We start from the raw sequence: 20927 nt of genomic DNA, 5'->3' as shown, positions 1-20927 counted from the left end.
TACAGTCATCGTCATAAATAAGTGATCACTTTTGTATCTTTTCACTTTATCGTCATGTTTGAAAAGCCATACGAAATTGTGTAACGACTGAGAGCGACAAGGTACGAAAGTTGTGATCACTTTTTTTTTATTCGACTTGATGGCAAACGAGCTAGTGGGTCTCCTGATGGTAAGAGATGAGTATGACGTTGACTGTTCTGTCTAATCTTGAATTTCAAATCTCTAAAGCTTCGTTTCATAATATAAATAAAAAATACTTATTTGTGTCAAAACGCTATCCAATCGCGCTTTGCACTCGTATGATAATTGTCATTATCAATAAGATAATCGCGTTTTAAATATGTACTTAAATATGTACTAGATACTTAAATATATCATGTCACATATTTAAGTACCTAGTCAATTGATTAACTGTTTACTAATTTATTACACATTGAAGCAACTTTAATACTCTTTTATAGTTGATTAAAAATTAATGTGATTTTCAGGGCCAAAATAAAGTGAGTTTAATTACAGTTGCGTGTTAGAATTATTGTATAATGGTGTCATCCACTATTAAGCAGGTATTTAATGTTATGTCATGCAATAATTGCATAAAACAGTATTTATTCATAGGTACTTGGAATCAATTGAATCTCTTGCTACTTTCATGCTGCATTACACCAAGTGACCTAGCCAAAAACTAAGTAAAGCTTGTTCTATGGGTGCTAGACAACGGACAGACATACATACATATAGAGAAATATATACTTAAATATATACAAACAACCAAGACTCAATATTTTTTTAGAAAAATATGGCTCTGTCCATTGGAGGACAATTTTGCCAGTGTCTGGTAGGTTTTACCTACCGTTTACGGTAAAAAAAATCTAGAAAATGAAATATGAGAGGTAATGGTAGAGACTCAATATGTTTCACAAAATAACTAGGTATTGAAGATGTCAAAACTAGCTAGCTGGGTGGAGTGAGTAAGTAGATTACTACTTTTCGTTTCATCTGCACTTTGCATCAAATAAAAATACAAATACCTTATTTTGTTTTGCTTAAAATCAGGTGAAATAAGTTTCAATAGTACACTACTGGTATTTATTGTAAAAAAAATGTGTCCGTATAGGTACAATGATATGATTAATAACCTAACCAACTTAAAGTTGGGAAACCCCCGATATGGTCACTTCAAAGTTCAATATCTCAAAAATGGCTAAACCGATTTTGATAAAACATGTCTAAAAACCATCGCTAGAAAACATGCTTTCAAATAAAAAAACGCATTTTAATCGGTTCACCCGTTTGAGAGCTACGGTGCCACAGACAGACTCACAGACAGAGATAGACGCACATAGCGGTTAAACTTATAACACCCCTCTTTTTGCGTCGGGAATTAAAAACACAAACAATAATTAGCACATTAAGGGGCTGTTTCACCATCCATTGATTAGTGTTAACTGACGGTTAAATGTGATGCCGCCTCTATTTGTTTTGTTCGGATAGACGGAGACGGCATCACATTTAACCGTCAGTTAACACTAATCAATGGATATTGAAACAGCCCCTAAAACCAAATATTTTACAACCGAGTTCCTCCTTACATCGAAAAATTATATTAGCAACTATCCAACGATACTGCACAGCACATTATGGGTTTAGATGAGAAATAAAAACACTTTACGTGCAGCAGAGGTACATTCATATCTGCCACAGCGGAGCATGTAAAAATATCTGACGCGTCCTACCGGCCCTTCAAATAGGTAGAGTCGTATCAGATATTTATGTACTCGTACACTTTGTTGTTTTAGATATTGGTGCTGGTAGCTGTACTGTACAAAATATGCTACCTAACCTAACCCTAATTGTACGCCGTTAACATTCAACAAACATGCCTGCGCCTGCGCCACAGAATCCGTGTTGTAATGTAACTTATTATTATGCGATACATCACCCGAAGAAGTGGTGGCCTATAAGCAGTATAAAGAACCAGGAAATTCTAGTTTAATGACATAATTATTAGGAAGTTCGACCTACTCTTATACAATGTGATGTTCCTTACCTAATGTAATGAGTATAGCGTTTTAATTATAGCATTGTGATTACGCGATATCTAATAATATATCAGTTTTTGATTTTGATGATTACCTAACTATGTTTGAGGTTCCGTGGTCAACATGGTTTCGTCATGACATACATACAGACATGCCATGACCGCTCATAGTGTCCGTTTGTTTGTCAGTTAAATTTAACCGGAACTCATATAGTAAGCTTTGTTTGTTGTACTTATTTTAATTATTTAAACCCTTCAATACGAAGTGTTAGTTAATACTACTAATACCCTCAAACATCCCAATAGTATTTGTTAATTTTTATTTAGTTTAATCTACCTACTTATTTTCTAATAATTTAATAATTTAAAAAAATATTCAGAACTTTTGCTTAGTCCACTTGATATCTAATTTAACATTTTTAAAAGTTTTATTTTATTTCCGGCAATTAACCATCAGAAACTAGAGCACTTTGTAGTAATTTATCATCATCATCATCTCAGAAAAAGAGTAAATTTTTGAAAGATAAAATGTACGTCAAATAGGATTAGAGGGCTTGGGTCGTAGTTCCAGTGCGGATTGGGAGCTTCACACATATCATTGAATTCACTTTGCACATATGCAGGTTTCCTCACGATTTTCTTTCACCGTAAATCTCGTAGTAAATTAAGTACAAAATAATTTCACACAAATTTTGAAAAGAGTTACCAGCCCAGGTTTGATACCACAATCCTTTGCTTCAGAGCCTATAGGTCAAACCATTAGGTCAGCATGGCGTTTAGTACCTAGTATCTCATTTTACGAGGAACCTACTTCTGATTTATGCATAACAACAACCTTGACTCAATGTTAATACATTAGTGTACAAAACTGCAGCAATTACAATCCTACGCGTGTTTTATGTTTATTAAAATCGGAAGCAATAAATATCTATCTTAAATAGCAATAAATGTTGGAAAATATTGATTTACTAACAAAATTATTAAACTAACAGAAAAACTGGAATATGCTAAAATAAAAATTATTTGCATACTATCAAAGAACCGGTCAAGTGCGAGTCGCACTCGCGCACTCACGGTTGCGTATACAAATTAGATTTTTGTTTTTTTTTGCTCAATCTTCCTTACACCTTATCTTAGGTACAGTAACCAGCACCAATATGTGACACAAAGCGTGCATAAATATCTGATATGACTATTTTTGTAGAGTCGGTAAGTGTCAGATATTTTTGCACGCTCCGCTCTAGCAGATATTAAGGCGGGTGACTGTACTTTTGACATAAAGTGAAGGTTATATTCGTAGTCTCCTAAACCACACTACCACAAACTTAAATACCGCTCGCTCTGACTGACTGGCCCTAGATCCCGCAACTTTGTTTTGTGTTGTCAACTTTGTTAACACCTAATTATTATATGATCTCATAGTACTTGTGACAGGAGTTGATAACGTGCTCTTTATTAATGAACTATAAGCAATTACTTTTTTCACCCGTAACAATACGATAGCTCTTCCACCTCCACATTATAGGAACTCTCGAACATGACCTAAGTCTTTTTTTAAAGGACTTTTTTTGTGCCCTTTATTTACAAGTTCTTATGTGCTCTTTTTTTCAAACGTTCTTATACTAGTATGTTAGATTGTGCGTTGTGATTTAGAAATTTGTAAACAATCTGTCGACCACTTCTTGGTATCCAATTGAGCTGACTTGGTATATTTATGTATACATATATCTGGTAGTGAAATTCTGGTAATCTGGCAAGGATCGTCTCCGCAGGACAAAACTCTATAACGGTCAATGGCGTCTGTTTGAAACTTGCATCGGATGTGTGGTTTGGATGACAATGCAAGTACAGTAAAACAAAAATTACATGCAGTCTCAACAAAAAAACCCTGTATTAGAAATATTTTTTAACAAAACTTTTTATACAGGGTGCCTTAAAATCAATCGGAATGTTTCCGGGGCAGGTGATTGGTTTAATGTTAATATGAATGTAGAAAGGTAAAACGGAGTTACTTTAAATTGCAGAGGCTAAGTACTTCGAAAAACAGTTTTTACGCCATGTCCTTATTTTTTTAGACCAGTGAAATACCTACCTTAACCATTTAAAATCTATCAAAGTAGCCCAAAAGTTTCCAATTTCCTAAAGTAACGTAGTTTACGGTAAATGTGTTTCAAGACTTTTATCATGGGTTGACACAAAATTTTAGAATGATCTTAAAAGTTGTATTACCGCGTCAAAGACTAGGTAGATTATGAACCAAAAAATTCGATGGAAAACCTTTACAGGAATAATCAGTAAAACTAATACAGAAATATTCAGTATTTACTTAATTTACTCATGACACCTCGTATAGTGCAGGTAAATTTAGCATATTTAGGTTATTCTGCAAGTAGGCCGCGTAAGTCTCTTTTAAACGTCACTTTTTTAAACACCAGCGCTTTCGGAAAGACCATAATTGACACAAAGACTACGCCGCAAGATACTTAGCAAAAAGTATTTTTTCCAAAACAACTAAAGGCGACTCCCGTCGCTAAGTGCTCTATGTCTGGTGGTATAAGTATTTGACAAGGTGTATAAACAAGGCAATCGTGTTTCGCAGGTCGTGAATGCCGCGCCGCATGGATGGCGGCACAAGCCTGGCGAACGCTCGCCTTACTCATTGCCGCAGCATCACTCGTCTTAGCTAAATGTAAGTACTCATGTGCATAACTCATACGTCTGTGCGACATATAAATATATTTTTTTTACATTTCAATTCAAGAACAATTCAACAACTTAATGAATCAGGCGTTACTTTTCGGAGGTCCATATAAATAAATAATAAATAAATATCATGAGACAATTGACACCAATTGACCTAGTCCCATACTAACAATAAGCAAAGCTTGTATTATGGATACTAGGCAACGGATAAATATACTTACATATGTCGGCGGCCGATCGTAAATTCCGCCAGATCACGAAATTCCTAGGCATATCGTGAAATGGCGCCATTTCATGTATCGACTAAGGGACATCCGCCATATCGTTAAAAACTTACCGTTTAACTATTTGCCTAGTTAGCGATGGTTTTTTTGTATTAGGTATTGATTTTCTTTTGATTTGTACTGTGTTATGTTGTATTAATAAATGGGCTTAAAATACATACTTAAATACATATTAAACGTCCAAGCCAAGACCCGAGAACAAACATTCGTATTATTCATATAAATATCTTTTTTTTTATTTATTTTAACTCTCATAGGTATTACATACACTTACTTAGATCCACTCGCCAAACTGATATTACAGTTTGTTGGCGAGAACCCCGCCAACAAACCGCAAGCAACCGCAAGCGGAGCGATCTACCCCGGCCCCCGGATCGAACCCGGGACCTCAAGCTTCGTAGTCAGGTTTTCTGACCACTTGGTCATCCGGTCGTCATGGTAGTTCAGTGAGCAATTAAACATAAAAACATTATATAACAAACATAAATAAACGATTGTACATTTACGAGAAGGATTTAGAAAAAAGAAGAATTTAGAAAGAAGAAGAATTTAGGGAGAAGGATTTAGGATGAGATGGTAGAGGTTCAATCACCAGCACCGATGTGTCAGAACACAACAAAGCGTGCATAAAATATCTGATACGACTCTATTTCTAGGACTGCTAAAACGTGTCAGATATTTTTGACGCTCCGCTGTGACAGATATCAATGCAGGCGACTGTACAGATGATTTAAATATTGCCTTAACTTAACAGTAAGTTAAGTATTATAATTAATAATTTAACGTTACCGCATCCTTGTTCCAATTAATTTAATCGTCTTCCGCATTCGACTATTTGCGTGTTCTTCAAGATTGTTTATTTAACGTTGTATTGATATAGATTGTTTTATTTCCTTCCGCCGGAATTGATAATGAACTCTAATTCATTCAATGTTGTAGTGAAATAAATAAACATGTACGTATGTATACATGTTTAACACGAGCTTTACGGTGAAGGAAAACATCGTGAGGAAACCTGCACAAACCTGCGAAGCAATTCAATGGTGTGTGTGAAGTTCCCAATCCGCACTGGGCCCGCGTGGGAATTACTGTCCAAGCCCTCTCATTCTGAGGGGAGGCCTGTGTCCTGCAGTGGGACGTATATAGGCTGGGATGATGATGATGTATACATGTAAACTCGTTATCCAGCGTTTCTACCAGAGATGTGTGAGGATGTGTTGCGAAGAATGTGTTTTTCATGATCCAATAGAAACGTTTCATTTACCTATCCTCGCTCCGCTCAGCTATTTCCACTAGCCTCCCACCATATAAATATTTTGATTACAAAGCAATTAGAATCTAATTGTTTCGAGAATAAAGTCAAACTGCCGTCAAACTGCCATGGTGTAAAACAATAGAAAAACAAAAGAATTTTTACTTTGTTACATTGTCATAGATTCTTAATTCCCTTGAACTTATTGTGTACATTCTATTTCACATTGGGCCGCACGAGGCTAGAGCTGTGCTGTAGAAAAAAGGTCTATCGCATTTTACTAAGATAGATAAGCCAATGAACAACACAAATGTGTACTCTCTTTATGGTAATTTCATACAAACTGAATCTACCCGTTATTTCGCCGTCTGTATTTAAATAAAGGCAGCAAATTCACATTCTTAAAAACCCACGGAAGCGTAACCGTTTGATGTTCCGCGTTATGAGCACAGGGTCGTATGTTTAAAACACTGTTTTGGAATTAGCTGTAAAACATTTTAAGATTTTCTCACCTTGACTAAGTATGTAGGAAAACATTTTGAAGTAGAGGCTGTACCTATTGTGTAAAGCGCCGCGGGCGCTCGCGAATGCATTCTCCATTTCTTTCTACACTCATACTATATGTGATTAGAAATTATGGTCAGGGGGACTAAATGCCTATAAGGACATTTTGCTCTGAGGACCACCTACTCTGAATTGAATAAGGCTGCGTTTTCGCTAGCGAGGAATGTGTGTGTCATGAACTAATAGAAACGCTTCATTTACCTCCGTCGAGCTGTTTACAGTTGAGCGCACTAAGCGAGGATAGGTTAATGAAGTGTTTCCATCGGTTCATGACAAACATATACCTCGCAACACATCCTCGCACATCTCTGGTGGGAACGCAGCCCTAGGGCTCTAGTCATTGTGAGGGATTTGGTCGAGTCACATGCCAATACACAGATGTCTCCTACGACGTAACTCTTCCACGAGCCTTCCACGAAATAACTTGGTGTACCTACCTAATTTGTCATCGTGCGTGACATTTGGGCCAATCAACTTTTTAACCGACACTAATCTGTCCGATACATTTTTCAAACAATTGTAGATTTTTTTAAGTAAACATGTTTTTCTGTAATTTAATAGACGGTGTACATGAATACATGCCATCCTACGTAAGTTTAAGCTATTAAACCGTGAAATATCTTGTTGGAAGTACGATTTTTTGACGAGCTGTCGGTAGGCCTCCTACAAGATGGAGCGACGACTTGGTTAAGATCGCGGGATCGCGGTGGATGCGGAAAGCACAAGACCGGTCTGAGTGGAGAGCCTTGGGGGAGGCCTATGTCCAGCAGTGGACGTCTTTCGGCTGACATGATGAACCTGTCCTCTCCCAGAGGCACAAATTTGTACCCAAATTCCTTTGATCCTGTTATCCTGGGAGATGACAGATTAATTGGCCCATTAGTTGATTGGCCCATTTATCATGGAACTTGGTCCTCGTGACACTTAATTAGTTAGGTTAAGTTAAAAATGTTATTCGGTTAGCGTTTTTGTAGACTAATAAAAGTATTTACTACAATAAAATTCCATGGTGGCCTAGGACTAGGAATTAAATTGATTGACTGTACCCAATGCGGACATTGTTCTATCCACGGAATGGTATTCCTCTCCAATGACGCAACGGTTACTTCTTTAGACGAAACGTCTTTCCGTTCAACAATGGATGTCATCACTCAGCACTTACACAACACATCTGTTGAAGAGGCTTAATTCAACACAATGCGTTTCTTTTCGAGTTAGGGCTCCGTATCCAACACGGTTTTCACGGTGTGTCGCAATAGAAAACTTGGTGCGGGACTTGTTGGGGCAAAAAGAGAGATTTTATCTGAAAAGCGTTTTATGTGTCGTTAATATCCGGCCAGATTTATCCAGATTGAACTGGATTTTTGGGTTTCTGAGCCAAAATTTCGCGTCTCTAATTTATTATTTATTTATTTGTCACTTAAAATTGTAGCATACAGTAAAAACCAACGCGCTGTAAATTTTAAATTATACAAAGAAAACACAAAAAGAAAACAAAATAAAAAACACAAAAAAGACGTACAAAAATAAAACAAAGTAGTTAGGGATTTTTGGATGATGTCTTACCCAGCGCGGTTGTGATTTAACGCACTATGGTAATCGACATGTTTATATAGTCGTTTTTAGTAATTTTCTACGCAACTTTCTTAAATATTTTTTATCGTAAGAACCTTGTACAAAGTGTTAGAATATTAAAAACAAAATGGATAAAACTGGTAAAGTCGTTCTCAAGTTATGGCGTGACCAAGACAAATAAGGATATACATAGATTGGTACTATAGATAGGTATGTAGGTACAACTAAATTTTCAACTAGTTGACAAGATTACTAAAAGACCTAGTTTCTTTCTACTACCAACCCTAATCATATTTCAAATTAATCCCAATTTTCCACCACTGCCTAGGAATTTCGTGATCTGGCGGATTTTACGATCGGCCGCCGCCATATTATGTAAAGCCGGGTCTCCACTGGGCGACACGCCTCACGCGGCAGCCATTTCCGGTGCGATTTGAGCCCTGTGTCGGCTCGCTCAGTGGAGCCCGGCTTAATATGCCCGGTCAAGCAACTGTTCCCCGAAGTAATATTTACACCTAACTCTTAACCCAGAGCAAATCATCGACGGCGGTTGATTTCGTGAAACACCATAACGATACAAAGTTATGAAGGTGCATTTATCCATTCAACCGTGAAGTAGCTCTCCAAGTTTCCCACCGTTCTCGCTGGGAGCGGCCTGCTTTCGTCCACAGTAGGCCAGTATGTGCGCCACATACGGCCCTTTACGTTGACAGATTAAGGCCACTTTAGGTAGCAAAAAGTGCACACTGGCTGCAACGCTGCAACCAGGTTACCTACTGTCGGTCAATATTTCTCGGAGAGAGAACGACCGTTTTGCCTTCTATAATGATTTAAATGGCTATTGTTTTAGAACCAGATGCTACGCATTCAGAATCACAATCGTTTAAGTAGATACACCACTTCGTATTGTTCGGTAGGATGAGGGTAGAAAGAACGGCTAATGCGATCAGGGGTGCCCCAGCGTTAAAATTTATCATATCTCAATAGTACACACATTGTGTCTTAAGGGCGGTAAATAAAGAATTACGAACGAGAGTCTATTGGCTTTAATAAGTCGATTTTCGTAATTCTAGTACCGCCCGTGCGACATACAATGTTGTTCATCACATTTGTGAGTAAAATTGTATATTTGTAAGAGAAAAACTAATATGTTTACAAAAATTGCCGATACCGCTGACTGCGCTCTTGGCAGCGCCAGCCCCCCGCCGCCCTCCCCCTCCCGCAGCATGGCCTGTCGTGCATGCGCAGGTCCCCCGGCAGCAGCGTGCGCAGCAGGAGCGCGCGCAGCAGTATTAGTACGGGCAAGACTCATGCGACCGACCACGGGTTTCATGACAAGAACAAAAGGTCGAGGGTTTTATTTGGGGGGTTGCCTGCTGTGACGACACTGTTTACGAGCAAGTGTGATGAAAAATCTGTAGCGACTCCTCGATCAGTGTTCATCCTCGGAACAAAAGAGAGAGGGTACTCTGAGGTTGAACTCTGGTTGAGTTCGAATCCGTCAGTGTAATGTGGTGGTGGTGATAGTTGGGTTTGTGTGATTTGTGTGTTCTTACAGTGTGGAGGGGGAGGAACTGCATGAACACATGTGTGCATAGACGTAGCTATATAGCATAGTTCACTCTAGAGCGTAAGCTGAGATTTGAAAACTCTCCGCCACAAAATGAACACACCATCGATAATCAAAAGGGAAAAAAGCGTTAATTGCGGTCACAGTATTGAATAGAAATTACTTACGTCCTCGGGACTGGTTTTACCACCAATTCAGCTTGAATAGGCACGTCTTCTCTGTCAATATAATGAATGTATTTAAAACAAACCACCTACATAACGCGTGATTAATTAATTTGCATTAAGTAACGCCTACTTACGCTAATGGAATGCAGAGTTATTTATTACGAAGAGCTTGATGTTTTTAGACATTTTAGGTATTTTAATTTTATGAATATCCTTAGCTTTTCGCCTGGTTTCTTGGCCGACAGAATCGCTGCACATATAACCTACTGTAAGACTACAAAGTTTAAGTGAATTAGTCTCGCTTCAATCCTCCGCCTCCATATGCCGCTCTTGCATCGCTGCGTATCACGGCCTATAGGTATACGTCCCGCTGCTGGGCACAGACCTGCTCTCAGAATAAGAGGGCTTGGGCCGTAGTTCACATTCATGTAATGTTCAGTTCTTTTGTACAGTCGAGTTATTCTTTTGAGCAAAAATTTGATCAAAAATATGTGAACTGTTAACGGCGTAGAAGAGTGTTCAGATATTTTTGATTGAATTTTTACTCAAGTATAAGAACTCAACTGTAATGTAAACGTAGATGGTAATCCACAGATGCGGAGATCGAGTCATGGCGCGGCGCGGGGCGGCAGGCGACGCCGGCGCAGGAGGCCGAGGACGAACGACACGACGCGGAGATGCTCGCGGCCGTCAGAAACTCCATGAAGCAATGGGAGCAGAAGAGAGCTCGCACTAGGTATGTATTCAGCTTAAAGCGCCATCTAGATTTGAATAGCAGACTTAATTGTGGTCAAGTGAGTTTGATCTAATCGAGGAAGGGGATGACGTCGGCGCAGGAGGCCGAAGACGAGCGGCACGACTCCATGAAGCAGAAGAGAGCTCGCATTATGTATGTATTCAGCTTAAAGCGCCATCCAGATTTGAATAGCAGACTTAATCGTGGTCAAGTGAGTTTGATTTTGGTTTGATCTAATCGAAGAAGGGGGTGTTGTCGGCACAGGAGAGCGAGGACGAACAACACTACGCGGAGATGCTCGCGGCCGTCAGAGACTCCATGAAGCAATGGGAGCAGAAAAGAACTCTCGCTAGGTATGTGTTCAGCTTGTAGCGCCATCTAGATTTGAATGGCAGACTTAATATGGTCACGTCACTTTGATCCAATCGAGGAAGGTGACGCCGGTACAGCCGAAGAAGAATAGATACAACATGCAGATGCTGGCCAGTGGCAGCAAAAAATGTGTGATCACATTCACCATCTCTTTTTAGCCTCATCTTATACCGTGTGCGAGAAGTGGTGAAAACGGTTGTGATTCCAAGTGGGTTAGACAAAAATCACAGGTGGGTATCCTCAGCTTTTAGCGCCATCTAGTTCCGAGTAGCAAACTTAACATGATTACTTAGTTTCTGTCTGTTTGAGCTTCAAATTTTGACACAGGAGGCAGAAGACTAGCAGCACGACGTGAAGCGCTTCGCTACAGTTAAGAATAAGAGTCTATCTCCATAAAGCAATACAAACAGGCCCTTTAGTTACTACGAAGTACAAAATTCTAACTTCATATCTTTTCGTCCCGCTGGCGCTTATACCGGGTGTGGCCTGTAATATGAGCAAATAATTAAAACATAGATTATACTCGTCAAGCTGAACAACATTCGTTCAGCGAATTTTAAAAATAATTAGTTTTTAATTTTTATTACACTTTTAAAGTTATTCGAAGAAGCAATGTAAAGCAAAATGCTTGATGTTTGTAGCGTGACAGGCGACGTCAATTGTGTTCTAGGATTGCGTACATTGATAGCAGTATTACGATCTACGTTTGAATTTTTTGCTCGTATTACAGGTGAGAGAGACGGTACGATACGAACTTCTTAATTTTCGCAACTACTAGCACTAGTAGCGCTATGTATTTTCAAATAGCAGACCTTATAAGAGCACATAAAAATGACTATCAGTTTCAAACCAAATCATGCTATCGATGTTCCTAAGAACTTGCGCTGTTGTAAATGCAGTTCTTATGTTTAGAACTCATTCAGTGACAAATCGAGTCGCGCTCATTCATGAGTCCAATAACGAAGTTGCACCAATTCAATTGAAACCGATTCAAGGGATGATTCAATTTAATTTCAAAGACCTAAAAAAAATTAAAAGCGTAAGTACTTTCACTCGTTTCGCTCAGTCGGAACTTTCTATTGCGCAAATTCATTAATTTCACAAGAGCGCGATATGCACTTATCGCAGGTGACATTTCTCATGCCACGGAAATAACTCGACGTTCACATGATTCTTGTTGATTTTGCTTGGCACTAAGTGTACTATAAGTACAGGGTTTGTAAAGAACAAAGGTATAATTGAATCTATGTATAAGAAAGCATTTTCTATTCATTACTCTGGCGTATGTTTAAAATACTTTAGGTATTTTAAATGCTTTAGGTATTTCTCGTAAGTATCAGGTAAAAAAGAAACATTCTCGAAACACAAAACTAAACAAGTACAAGAGACGTATTAGCATAATACAAAATAGTATTAGCATAATACAAAATAGTGACGTCGGTAGAAGTTCCAGTTCGGGGTCAAAAAAAAACATAACCCCTTAGATGTTTACTTGGAATGGTTTGAATACGGTATTTGACTATTTTGTATATGTTTTATAAATTAAAACTACACAATGCCTGTTATCGAATAGAAAAACAATTTTTAAGCTACCATTACAAATAACAAAGTTATAAAGGTTTGAAATTCAAGATTAGACAGAGAAAGACATACTGGCATGTGACGTCACACGCTAGTAGCGCCATACTTGCTGCATAGAGAAAAGCGTTTGAGAAAGAGACAGGTATATCGATTTTTCAAAAAATCACTATAAATCCAATTTTCAACCGATTTAAATTTTCTCTTCGCTAAACACTATCTGTATATCTATATTTTCATAATAATATTAAGATATGGCAAAATCAGGAGTTGTCAAATACCGTATTATACTTACTGCCAACCATCAACATACCTACATTAGGTACAGAATTCTATAACGTCACCCATCATACCTAATTTGTTTTTTTTTTTTAAAAGATGAAATTCTTGATATATCCCATTGCTCGTGCTCGTGTGTTAGTTTGTTTGTCTGTCCGTCAGCTTTTGTTAGCCAGGTTCGAAGATTGCGGCAGAAGGAGATAAGACTTAGTTTTTTCTGGTTACTAGCTTTTCCATGGCACATCATTTTCATTTACTTATCAAACTAATGAATTAATTGTTGAAAATAAAAAGTTGGAAAACCGCCGACATGTCACTTCAAAGTTCAATAGGTATCTCAAAAAACAGCTGAACCGTTTTTATAAAATATGTGAACCATTGCTAAAAACCTACTTTCAAATTAAAAAACCGCATTCAAATCGGTTCGCCCGTTTAAGAGCTACGATGCCACAGACAGACACACAGACACACGTAGCGGTCAAAACTTTTAACACCCCTCTTTTTGTGTCGGGGGTTAATAAAATAAAACATTTGAAAATGTAAGTTGTTGAACGTGTATAATTTAATGTTTTAAACTTTCGTGACTCTGAGTGAAAATAGTTAAAATCAAATACGGGACTGGTCACGCTAGTAATATTTACCTCGACGTTTCAACCACATTGCAGAAGATAAATCATCTCGTATTACTAGCGTAATAAGTCCCGTATTTGATATTTAACTAGGTACAGTCAAGTGCAAAAATAAGTATCTATTCGAACCACTCAAAAGTATGTTACTACGGCCTTATAACGTCGGAATAAGAGTCTGTGGTACTTATTTTTGAAACTTTGAATAAGTTCATATTTTTACACTTGACTGTACCATCAGCCAAATAAGTGGTCTATCAATTTTTAAACAAGTTCCTATCAAATGAATATGTCGCTAAAGTCGAACTTTCAAGTTAACAGACACGTCAATTGACATTTTTGTTTTATGACATACAGACGATTATCAACTTTAGGGGGTAGACCACATATTTGGCTGATGGTACATGAATAATTGTTACCACATGCAAGTATTTCGTGTCAAAAATATGACAGTTACAAAGAATGTGACGCTTTCATTTAATCCAATGATTTAATCTCTACCCTTTTGTACTTAAACCTATCGTCGTACTTTGTCATTGTGCACTACAAAACAGAATGCTAAAGTGGGATTTTAGGCTATCGAAATACATTACAGTTTTCCAGAGTGCTTGTCAGTAATTACCACAAAATAACTTCATGATACAATTTTACCGTTTGGAGTTTTTTGACAAAGTTGTTGGCGCTATACGTGTTGTAAAGTTCTCTCCACATTTGTGTCGCATTAGGTACCGATTTCTCAGGTAATGTAACGTCAAACGGACTTTAAGATATTAAATATAATGACCCGGATAACTCACGTCTTAAATCGAGTTTAGCTCGACATGTTTCGGGCTAATCCGTAGCCCTTCGTCTTCGGAGCAACGCGACTCAGCGGCTGCTGCAACACGCGCACTGCGCGCCGCCGCTCTGCTCGCGCGACTACCCGACGAAACTGACACCGGCACACAACTACCCGCGTTTACGACTTTAAGACACTAAAAATACTAACGATACTTTATATCACAAATAACCCAAATTGTATGTAAATTTTTCATTACCAGGAGCAAGAGGTCGCAAGGCAGCGTCTGTTACGGCGACTTCGGTTGCTTCGAGGATTCCGGCCCGTTCGCGTACCTCGAGACATTGCCAAGCCCTCCCCATGAAGTCGGAACACATTTTCTGCTTTACTCTACAGTTAGCAGGTAAAACTCTTTTGTTAATATCCACTTTTGAAAACTACTGTGAAAAATAGTTCATCTACTCAATAGCAGATGGCGCTGTAAGTTGTTGATTACGAATCGATCGAAATGAAATGCATCTGAATGATCTTCAGAGCTACTACGAAACTCCAAACTCGAAATTCGTGTCGTGCGGTCCCTCTGACACTTATGCTATTTAATAGGAGAGCGAGAGGGACCGCACGACACGAACTTCGAGTTTCGAGTTTCGTAGTAGCCCTGCTTATGCGTACGATGCTTCCGTGAAAGCCATCCTTTGTTGTGTATCGTTTACGTTAGTTATGTAGGTAAATAAAGTATACGATAGTCATGCATCTTTTTGTTCTAGTCGTAACATGCACACAATAGCGGTGCTAAAAGGTGTCGCACGTTATGCTGAACTTTAGTCTGGCTATATCTTTATCATTTTTTGTTTAATTGACAAAAGAAAAAATACGTGTCCTATATTTATTTTCTTATAATCTATAACTGACGAACTAAATGGAATAACTAATGATATTATAAATGTGAAAGTAACTCTGTTAGTCTGTTACCTTTAGTACGCTTCTCTCGCTGAACGGAAACGAATTTCGGTACAGAGATAATTGGGAGTCCCGAGGTAGGACATAGGCTACTTTTTATCCCGAAAAAATGCATGGTACAGTCACCAGCATTAATATCTGCCACAGCGGAGCGTGCAAAAAAATCTGAAACGTCCTTCCGGCCCCAGAAATAGAGTCGTATCAGATATTTATCCACGCTTGTTGTGTCAGATATTGGTGCTGGTGACTGTACCTGCGGGATGGCGATAAGCGAATTCTACGCAGATGGCGTCGCGGGCAACAGCTAGCCGTTGTATAGTGATGATGTTATTGGTGTTGCAGAGGCGACCAACCTCTGCTGGCGGTGTCTGCCAGCAACATGTCAGCAGCGTGGGGCTGGGCGGCACGTGCGTTCGACGCGGCGCGGCCGACGCGCGTCATCGTGCACGGGTTCGGTTCCAACTGCGATAACGTGTGGGTGTATGAGATGCGCTCCGCATTGATGGCTGTTGTAAGTATTGTTTAGCGTGACGTATCTGTCTAGGCTGTAGGAGATGCGGATATTGCTGGTGACTACGTCAATCCAGGCTCAGAACTTTTTTTTTTTATTCGACTGGATGGCAAACGAGCAAGTGGGTCTCCTGATGGTAAGAGATCACCACCGCCCATAAACATCTGCAACACCAGGGGTATTTATTGCAGATGCGTTGCCAACCTAGAGGCCTAAGATGGGATACCTCAAGTGCCAGTAATTTCACCGGCTGTCTTACTCTCCACGCCGAAACACAACAGTGCAATCACTGCTGCTTCACGGCAGGATTAGCAAGCAAGATGGTGGTAGCAATCCGGGCGGACCTTGCACAAGGTCCTACCACCTGCAAAAAACTTGAGGAATAAACCGGAATGCTTGTGCTCTGGTGCCGCTTGTGTGGATAGTTTTGTTCCGTATTGTATACAGCATGTGTGTACAAACACATAGTAACCATATATTCATTTCAGTGCTATGAAGCTATAAGTATTGCAATATTTTTTAAGTTTAGCTTTAACTTCTAGGACGTAATGAATATTTGAAAATTTTCAAGCAGTAATGTATCTATTGCGTACAATAATTTGTGTGACAATACGGTATTTGACTACTCCTGAATTTGCCAGGTCTTATATATTATTATGAAAATATATGTATACAGAAAGTGTTTAGCGAAGAGAAAACATAAATCAGTTGAAAATTGGATTTATAGTGATTTTTTGAAAAATCTATGTACCTGTCTCTTTCTCAAACGCTTTTCTCTATGCAGCAAGTATGGCGCTAGTAGCGTGTGACGTCACATGCCAGTATGTCTTTCTCTGTCTAATCTTGGATTTCAAACCTAGCTTAAAATTTGTTTCTCTATTCGATAACAGGCATTGTAAAGTTTTAATTTATAATACATATAAAAAATAGTCAAATACCGTATTGTCACGTCAGTAAAGTGCGGCGTTTCGAAAAAAGAAAACGAAATATGAGAGGTAATGTTGGATGAACGATGACAGCGCGAATCATGAATAATGAATGTATTGCACATTGAAAGAAACACATTGACAACTATGTACTAGACTGCGTGTTTCTTACTCGTATATCAAAACAGCGCACAAAATTTATTCACAGCGCAGTTTTGTGAACACTTCACTATAGTTTGTTGACGTCCGTGACAGCGGTTGTGTAAAACTTGTAAAAGTAATATTGATGATTGATGCGCCGCGCATTTTGTTCTAAACAGCCAGTCTAGTGCCGTAAGGTACATATTATAGATGTCGATGGGCTAGAATAAACATTGCGTGCTCATTTATTTTACAAGGAAAAAGTTTATTTTTTTATAAAACAGTTGCCAGTTCGACTTTATTATAACTCTGGGAATTACATTAATTTACAGGAGGAATGTAACGTAGTCTGTGTAGACTGGGAAGGCGGCGCGACGATGCCGAACTACTTGCGTGCCGCCGCCAACACGCGGCTTGTGGGAAAGCAGCTGGCCATGCTGCTGCAAGGTACTGGTTATACTACGAAGACCAAAATTCGAACTTCGTATCTTGCCGTCCTGCTCACGCTAATGTCATTTAACACGATTTTCAAATATCGTAGTAGCCCCTCTGGTGTACACCATACCGTACACACGTACGTACTTTTTCACAATAGGTACAACAATGATTTCTTCATATAGCGACTCAACGCTCACCAACGAGGCTTTGAGCGAACACGCATATTGCAAGCACGCACTTGGCGCACAGACTGCACTGCAATCCGCACCAACCTCCAGTCTAAAAAGATTGAATAATGTAGCGAGTCCTGGCGCTGGCGCCATCTACTAATCAGATTCTGAAACTGTCCCGCATCAGCATAAGGCCGCTTGGAGACGTCTGTTGTTTTCACCGGACAACGGACTGTTTTTTACGGTGTTCTATTGGCTTCGTCGCCGGACAAGTGTCCGGTGCATATACACACATCCATTGTAAGCCATACAACACCGCAAGTCCAGAAAAACCAATGGATGTCTACAAGCGGCCTAACGCTCTCGAAATTTCTCAATCACAGCCAACGCGCTTCCTTCGTAATTAGGTCTCCATGGCAACATCTGCCTGATTCTATCCCGTTACGTGATTCAGTGTTTTCGACTCTACCATGGCCGTAACCGTTCTGTCACAGATACAACTGCTGTCTAAGCTCATACGCAGTGGTGAGTGGTTCATACGCATTTTTATTACTTCGAACGCTGTATAGTATACTGGCACACATCAGACGGCCAGTTGCATATATCAGCTTCATTTGCTCGGACCAATACGTCGCATACCGTGCTTTGTATGTGACAAGCTGGTTCTCAGGGCTGGTTGGTCCGGATACCTATAGTATACTACTCAAAAGAATATAAGGGCCACTCGAATTTCACCGGTAAAATTAAATCAAAAATATGTTTGCGTTTTTAATTGAATACATTTAATTGGAAGAAAAGTACTTGTACTGTGCTATGTTGTATTAAAACCATTTTTAGACAAGGAATGCTATAAATAATTATATTTATTCGTATTTTCGTTTCACCCATAAAATTCACGTGGCCCTTATTTTCTTTTGAGCAGTATATAATGAGCTGCAACTCGCAGTAACTCGTAAAAATAATACTTTATTCACTTGTCGGAAGTGAAGCTCTAGTAGGATAAGGTCCAGTTAGTGGAAGCCACCTGCACTTAATCCGATACTTCAGATTAGTCCACAGTTCTTACTGTTTGATTACAGGTTTCGCGAAACACATAGACCTGCGGTACGAAGACGTTCATTTGATTGGATTCAGCTTGGGCGCCCACGTGGCTGGATTTGCAGGGTCGGAGTTGCACAACATCAGTCGAATTACAGGTACCTACTACAATCCAAATCCTCTCATTCTGATGCAGTAGGACGCATATGGGCTGAGATGGTGATAGTGATGGAACGAGAAGCGAATTTCAACTAATACTATTTATGCAAATTTCAAGATTCTGCACGTCTTGTTCGCTTCTATGAAACTCTAACGCCACTTTATCATGCCAAGCGGATTCCGTTCCCAGCTCTCAATAGGAAAGGCATCATTGTTTTTTATCTAAGCGGGTGTTAGTCCCAAGATGTCATAGTTAACAAGCATATAAGTAGTCACTAGATGTCACTAGCTAGCCCAGCATATCCAGTTTGTCACGCCAAAGAGGCGAGTTGATATAGGAGTCCACCGGGTCCTATACACGAGGGGTCGTATCTGAATATCGAAAATTAATTATATCTAATGTTAAAAAGTACCTAGACGGTCAAAATATTGAAAGTAAGTAGGTTAGGTTCGATATTTTGACCGTCGATATTTTAACCATCGATATTTCAATTTTCGATATTGAGATACGTGCCCATACAAAACATACATACCAAAATCATGTCACCATCACGGCCCAATAAATTAATTCCATCGATTCCAGGCCTAGACCCAGCCGGCCCGCTCTTCGAGTTCCAAGACCCGCGGGCGCGGCTGGACCGAGGGGACGCCAAGTTCGTGGACGTGATCCACTCCAACGGCGAGACGCTGATCCTGGGCGGGCTGGGCGCCGCGCAGCCGCTGGGACACGTGGACTTTTACCCCAACGGCGGCCGCGTGCAGCATGGCTGCTCCAACTTGTAAGTCTTCATTGAACTAACGCGGCTCTAGCCCTTGATCGAGGTAGAGCAAGATGGTCTAAAGCTGTACCGGTGGCTGTACTAAAGCTGTGGCGGTACTGGTTGTATTATTCGAGCTAACATGAAAGAGGGCATACAATACCGCGCGGGAAATAAGCGTGGCGTGGTATTGTGTGCCCTCTTTCAGGTTAGCTCGAATATTACAACCGGCACCGCCTCCGCGCCGCACCGCTCCGCCACCGGCGTCACAGTGTTTCTAGCTTAACATCGTTTTCCTGCCTCTCAAAAGGCGCCATCAAAATTTTATTTTGCACTGAAAACTGGGAAATGGCGCCCACAGCGACCGCTCCTCTTATTTCTGAACCAGCAATACACCTTTGGCCTAATTTGCACTTTTCATCAGGTGGGACAATCACGTGGTCAGCTTTATCTAAATAAATATCGATACATTTGAGCTCCAAAGCAGCGTCCAAAGATAGATTTAGTTCTCTAAGTATTCCGGAATTCTGTCTAATGTTTCCCTATTAAAACAGGGTAAATAATTTTATTTAGTCGCTTAGTTTACTTTTTATGATTGATTTTGTCTACCTTTGTAATAATTGTAAATTTGAAGCAATATTTTGAGTTTCTGCGTGCTTTGCTCACTCGTCATACCTATTATTAGTATTAGCCACGTTTTCATGTGAAAAGTAAAGATTATTTAACCCCCTATAATTTCCCAGATTCGTTGGCGCGGTGTCAGACTTTGTGCTACCTTGGGCGGCCGCATCCGTAGAAGGCCGCTCGCTGTGCAACCACCGACGCGCTTACAAGTTCTTCACGGATTCCGTGTCACCCAAATGCCATTTCCCCGCCTTCCCTTGTGCCGATTATGATGCTTTTCTTGAGGTAAAATTATTTAAAAAGAAAACTAGTTTTTTACTGGCTGTATTTTTGTTGACTGTATGTGCATCGAATCCAATATAAGCCCCGCTTGGGATTTGGTTTCGACTTCAATATTTAAAACGGATAAATTAGGTATTTAATTATTTAGTTACATAGAAATTTTGCAAATGTAATAAAAGCTTTTATACAGTGGCGCCACTCTTTATTAAAACCGTTTACTTGTGAATACTAAATCACTAGCTAACTTAAATTAATATTAGAATGTTATTAAATGAAAAACGCCTGAAAGTTCTGGCGACTAGGTGCGCCAACAGCTTGCCGCGTTGCACGCTTGAAGGTGATAGATAGCCTTCTTGCCATTCAAAACGACTCGAACGGAGTCTAATCCCCGCCAACAG

General features: G+C 39.5%; 1 protein-coding gene across 2 annotated transcripts in view; it reads left to right on the top strand.

The window, feature by feature from the left end:
- The window catches only part of LOC141433130 (uncharacterized), a 72315-nt gene that overhangs the window by 46850 nt on the left and 4538 nt on the right, over positions 1-20927 (top strand). For both annotated transcript variants that reach the window (XM_074094979.1, XM_074094980.1), the window contains exons 2-9: positions 4638-4727; positions 10748-10889; positions 14785-14925; positions 15825-15993; positions 17393-17507; positions 18748-18864; positions 19449-19644; positions 20367-20532. In XM_074094979.1, coding sequence (XP_073951080.1) covers positions 4661-4727; positions 10748-10889; positions 14785-14925; positions 15825-15993; positions 17393-17507; positions 18748-18864; positions 19449-19644; positions 20367-20532 — 1113 coding nt within the window. In that variant the 5' untranslated portion in view covers positions 4638-4660. The remainder of the gene's footprint in view (positions 1-4637; positions 4728-10747; positions 10890-14784; positions 14926-15824; positions 15994-17392; positions 17508-18747; positions 18865-19448; positions 19645-20366; positions 20533-20927) is intronic.

This window comes from Choristoneura fumiferana, chromosome 12 (genome assembly GCF_025370935.1).
Source record: "Choristoneura fumiferana chromosome 12, NRCan_CFum_1, whole genome shotgun sequence".
In the NCBI taxonomy this organism is placed as follows: domain Eukaryota; kingdom Metazoa; phylum Arthropoda; class Insecta; order Lepidoptera; family Tortricidae; genus Choristoneura; species Choristoneura fumiferana.
Note: the sequence above shows the minus strand (reverse complement) of the source record. Positions and strands in the feature narration are given on the sequence as shown.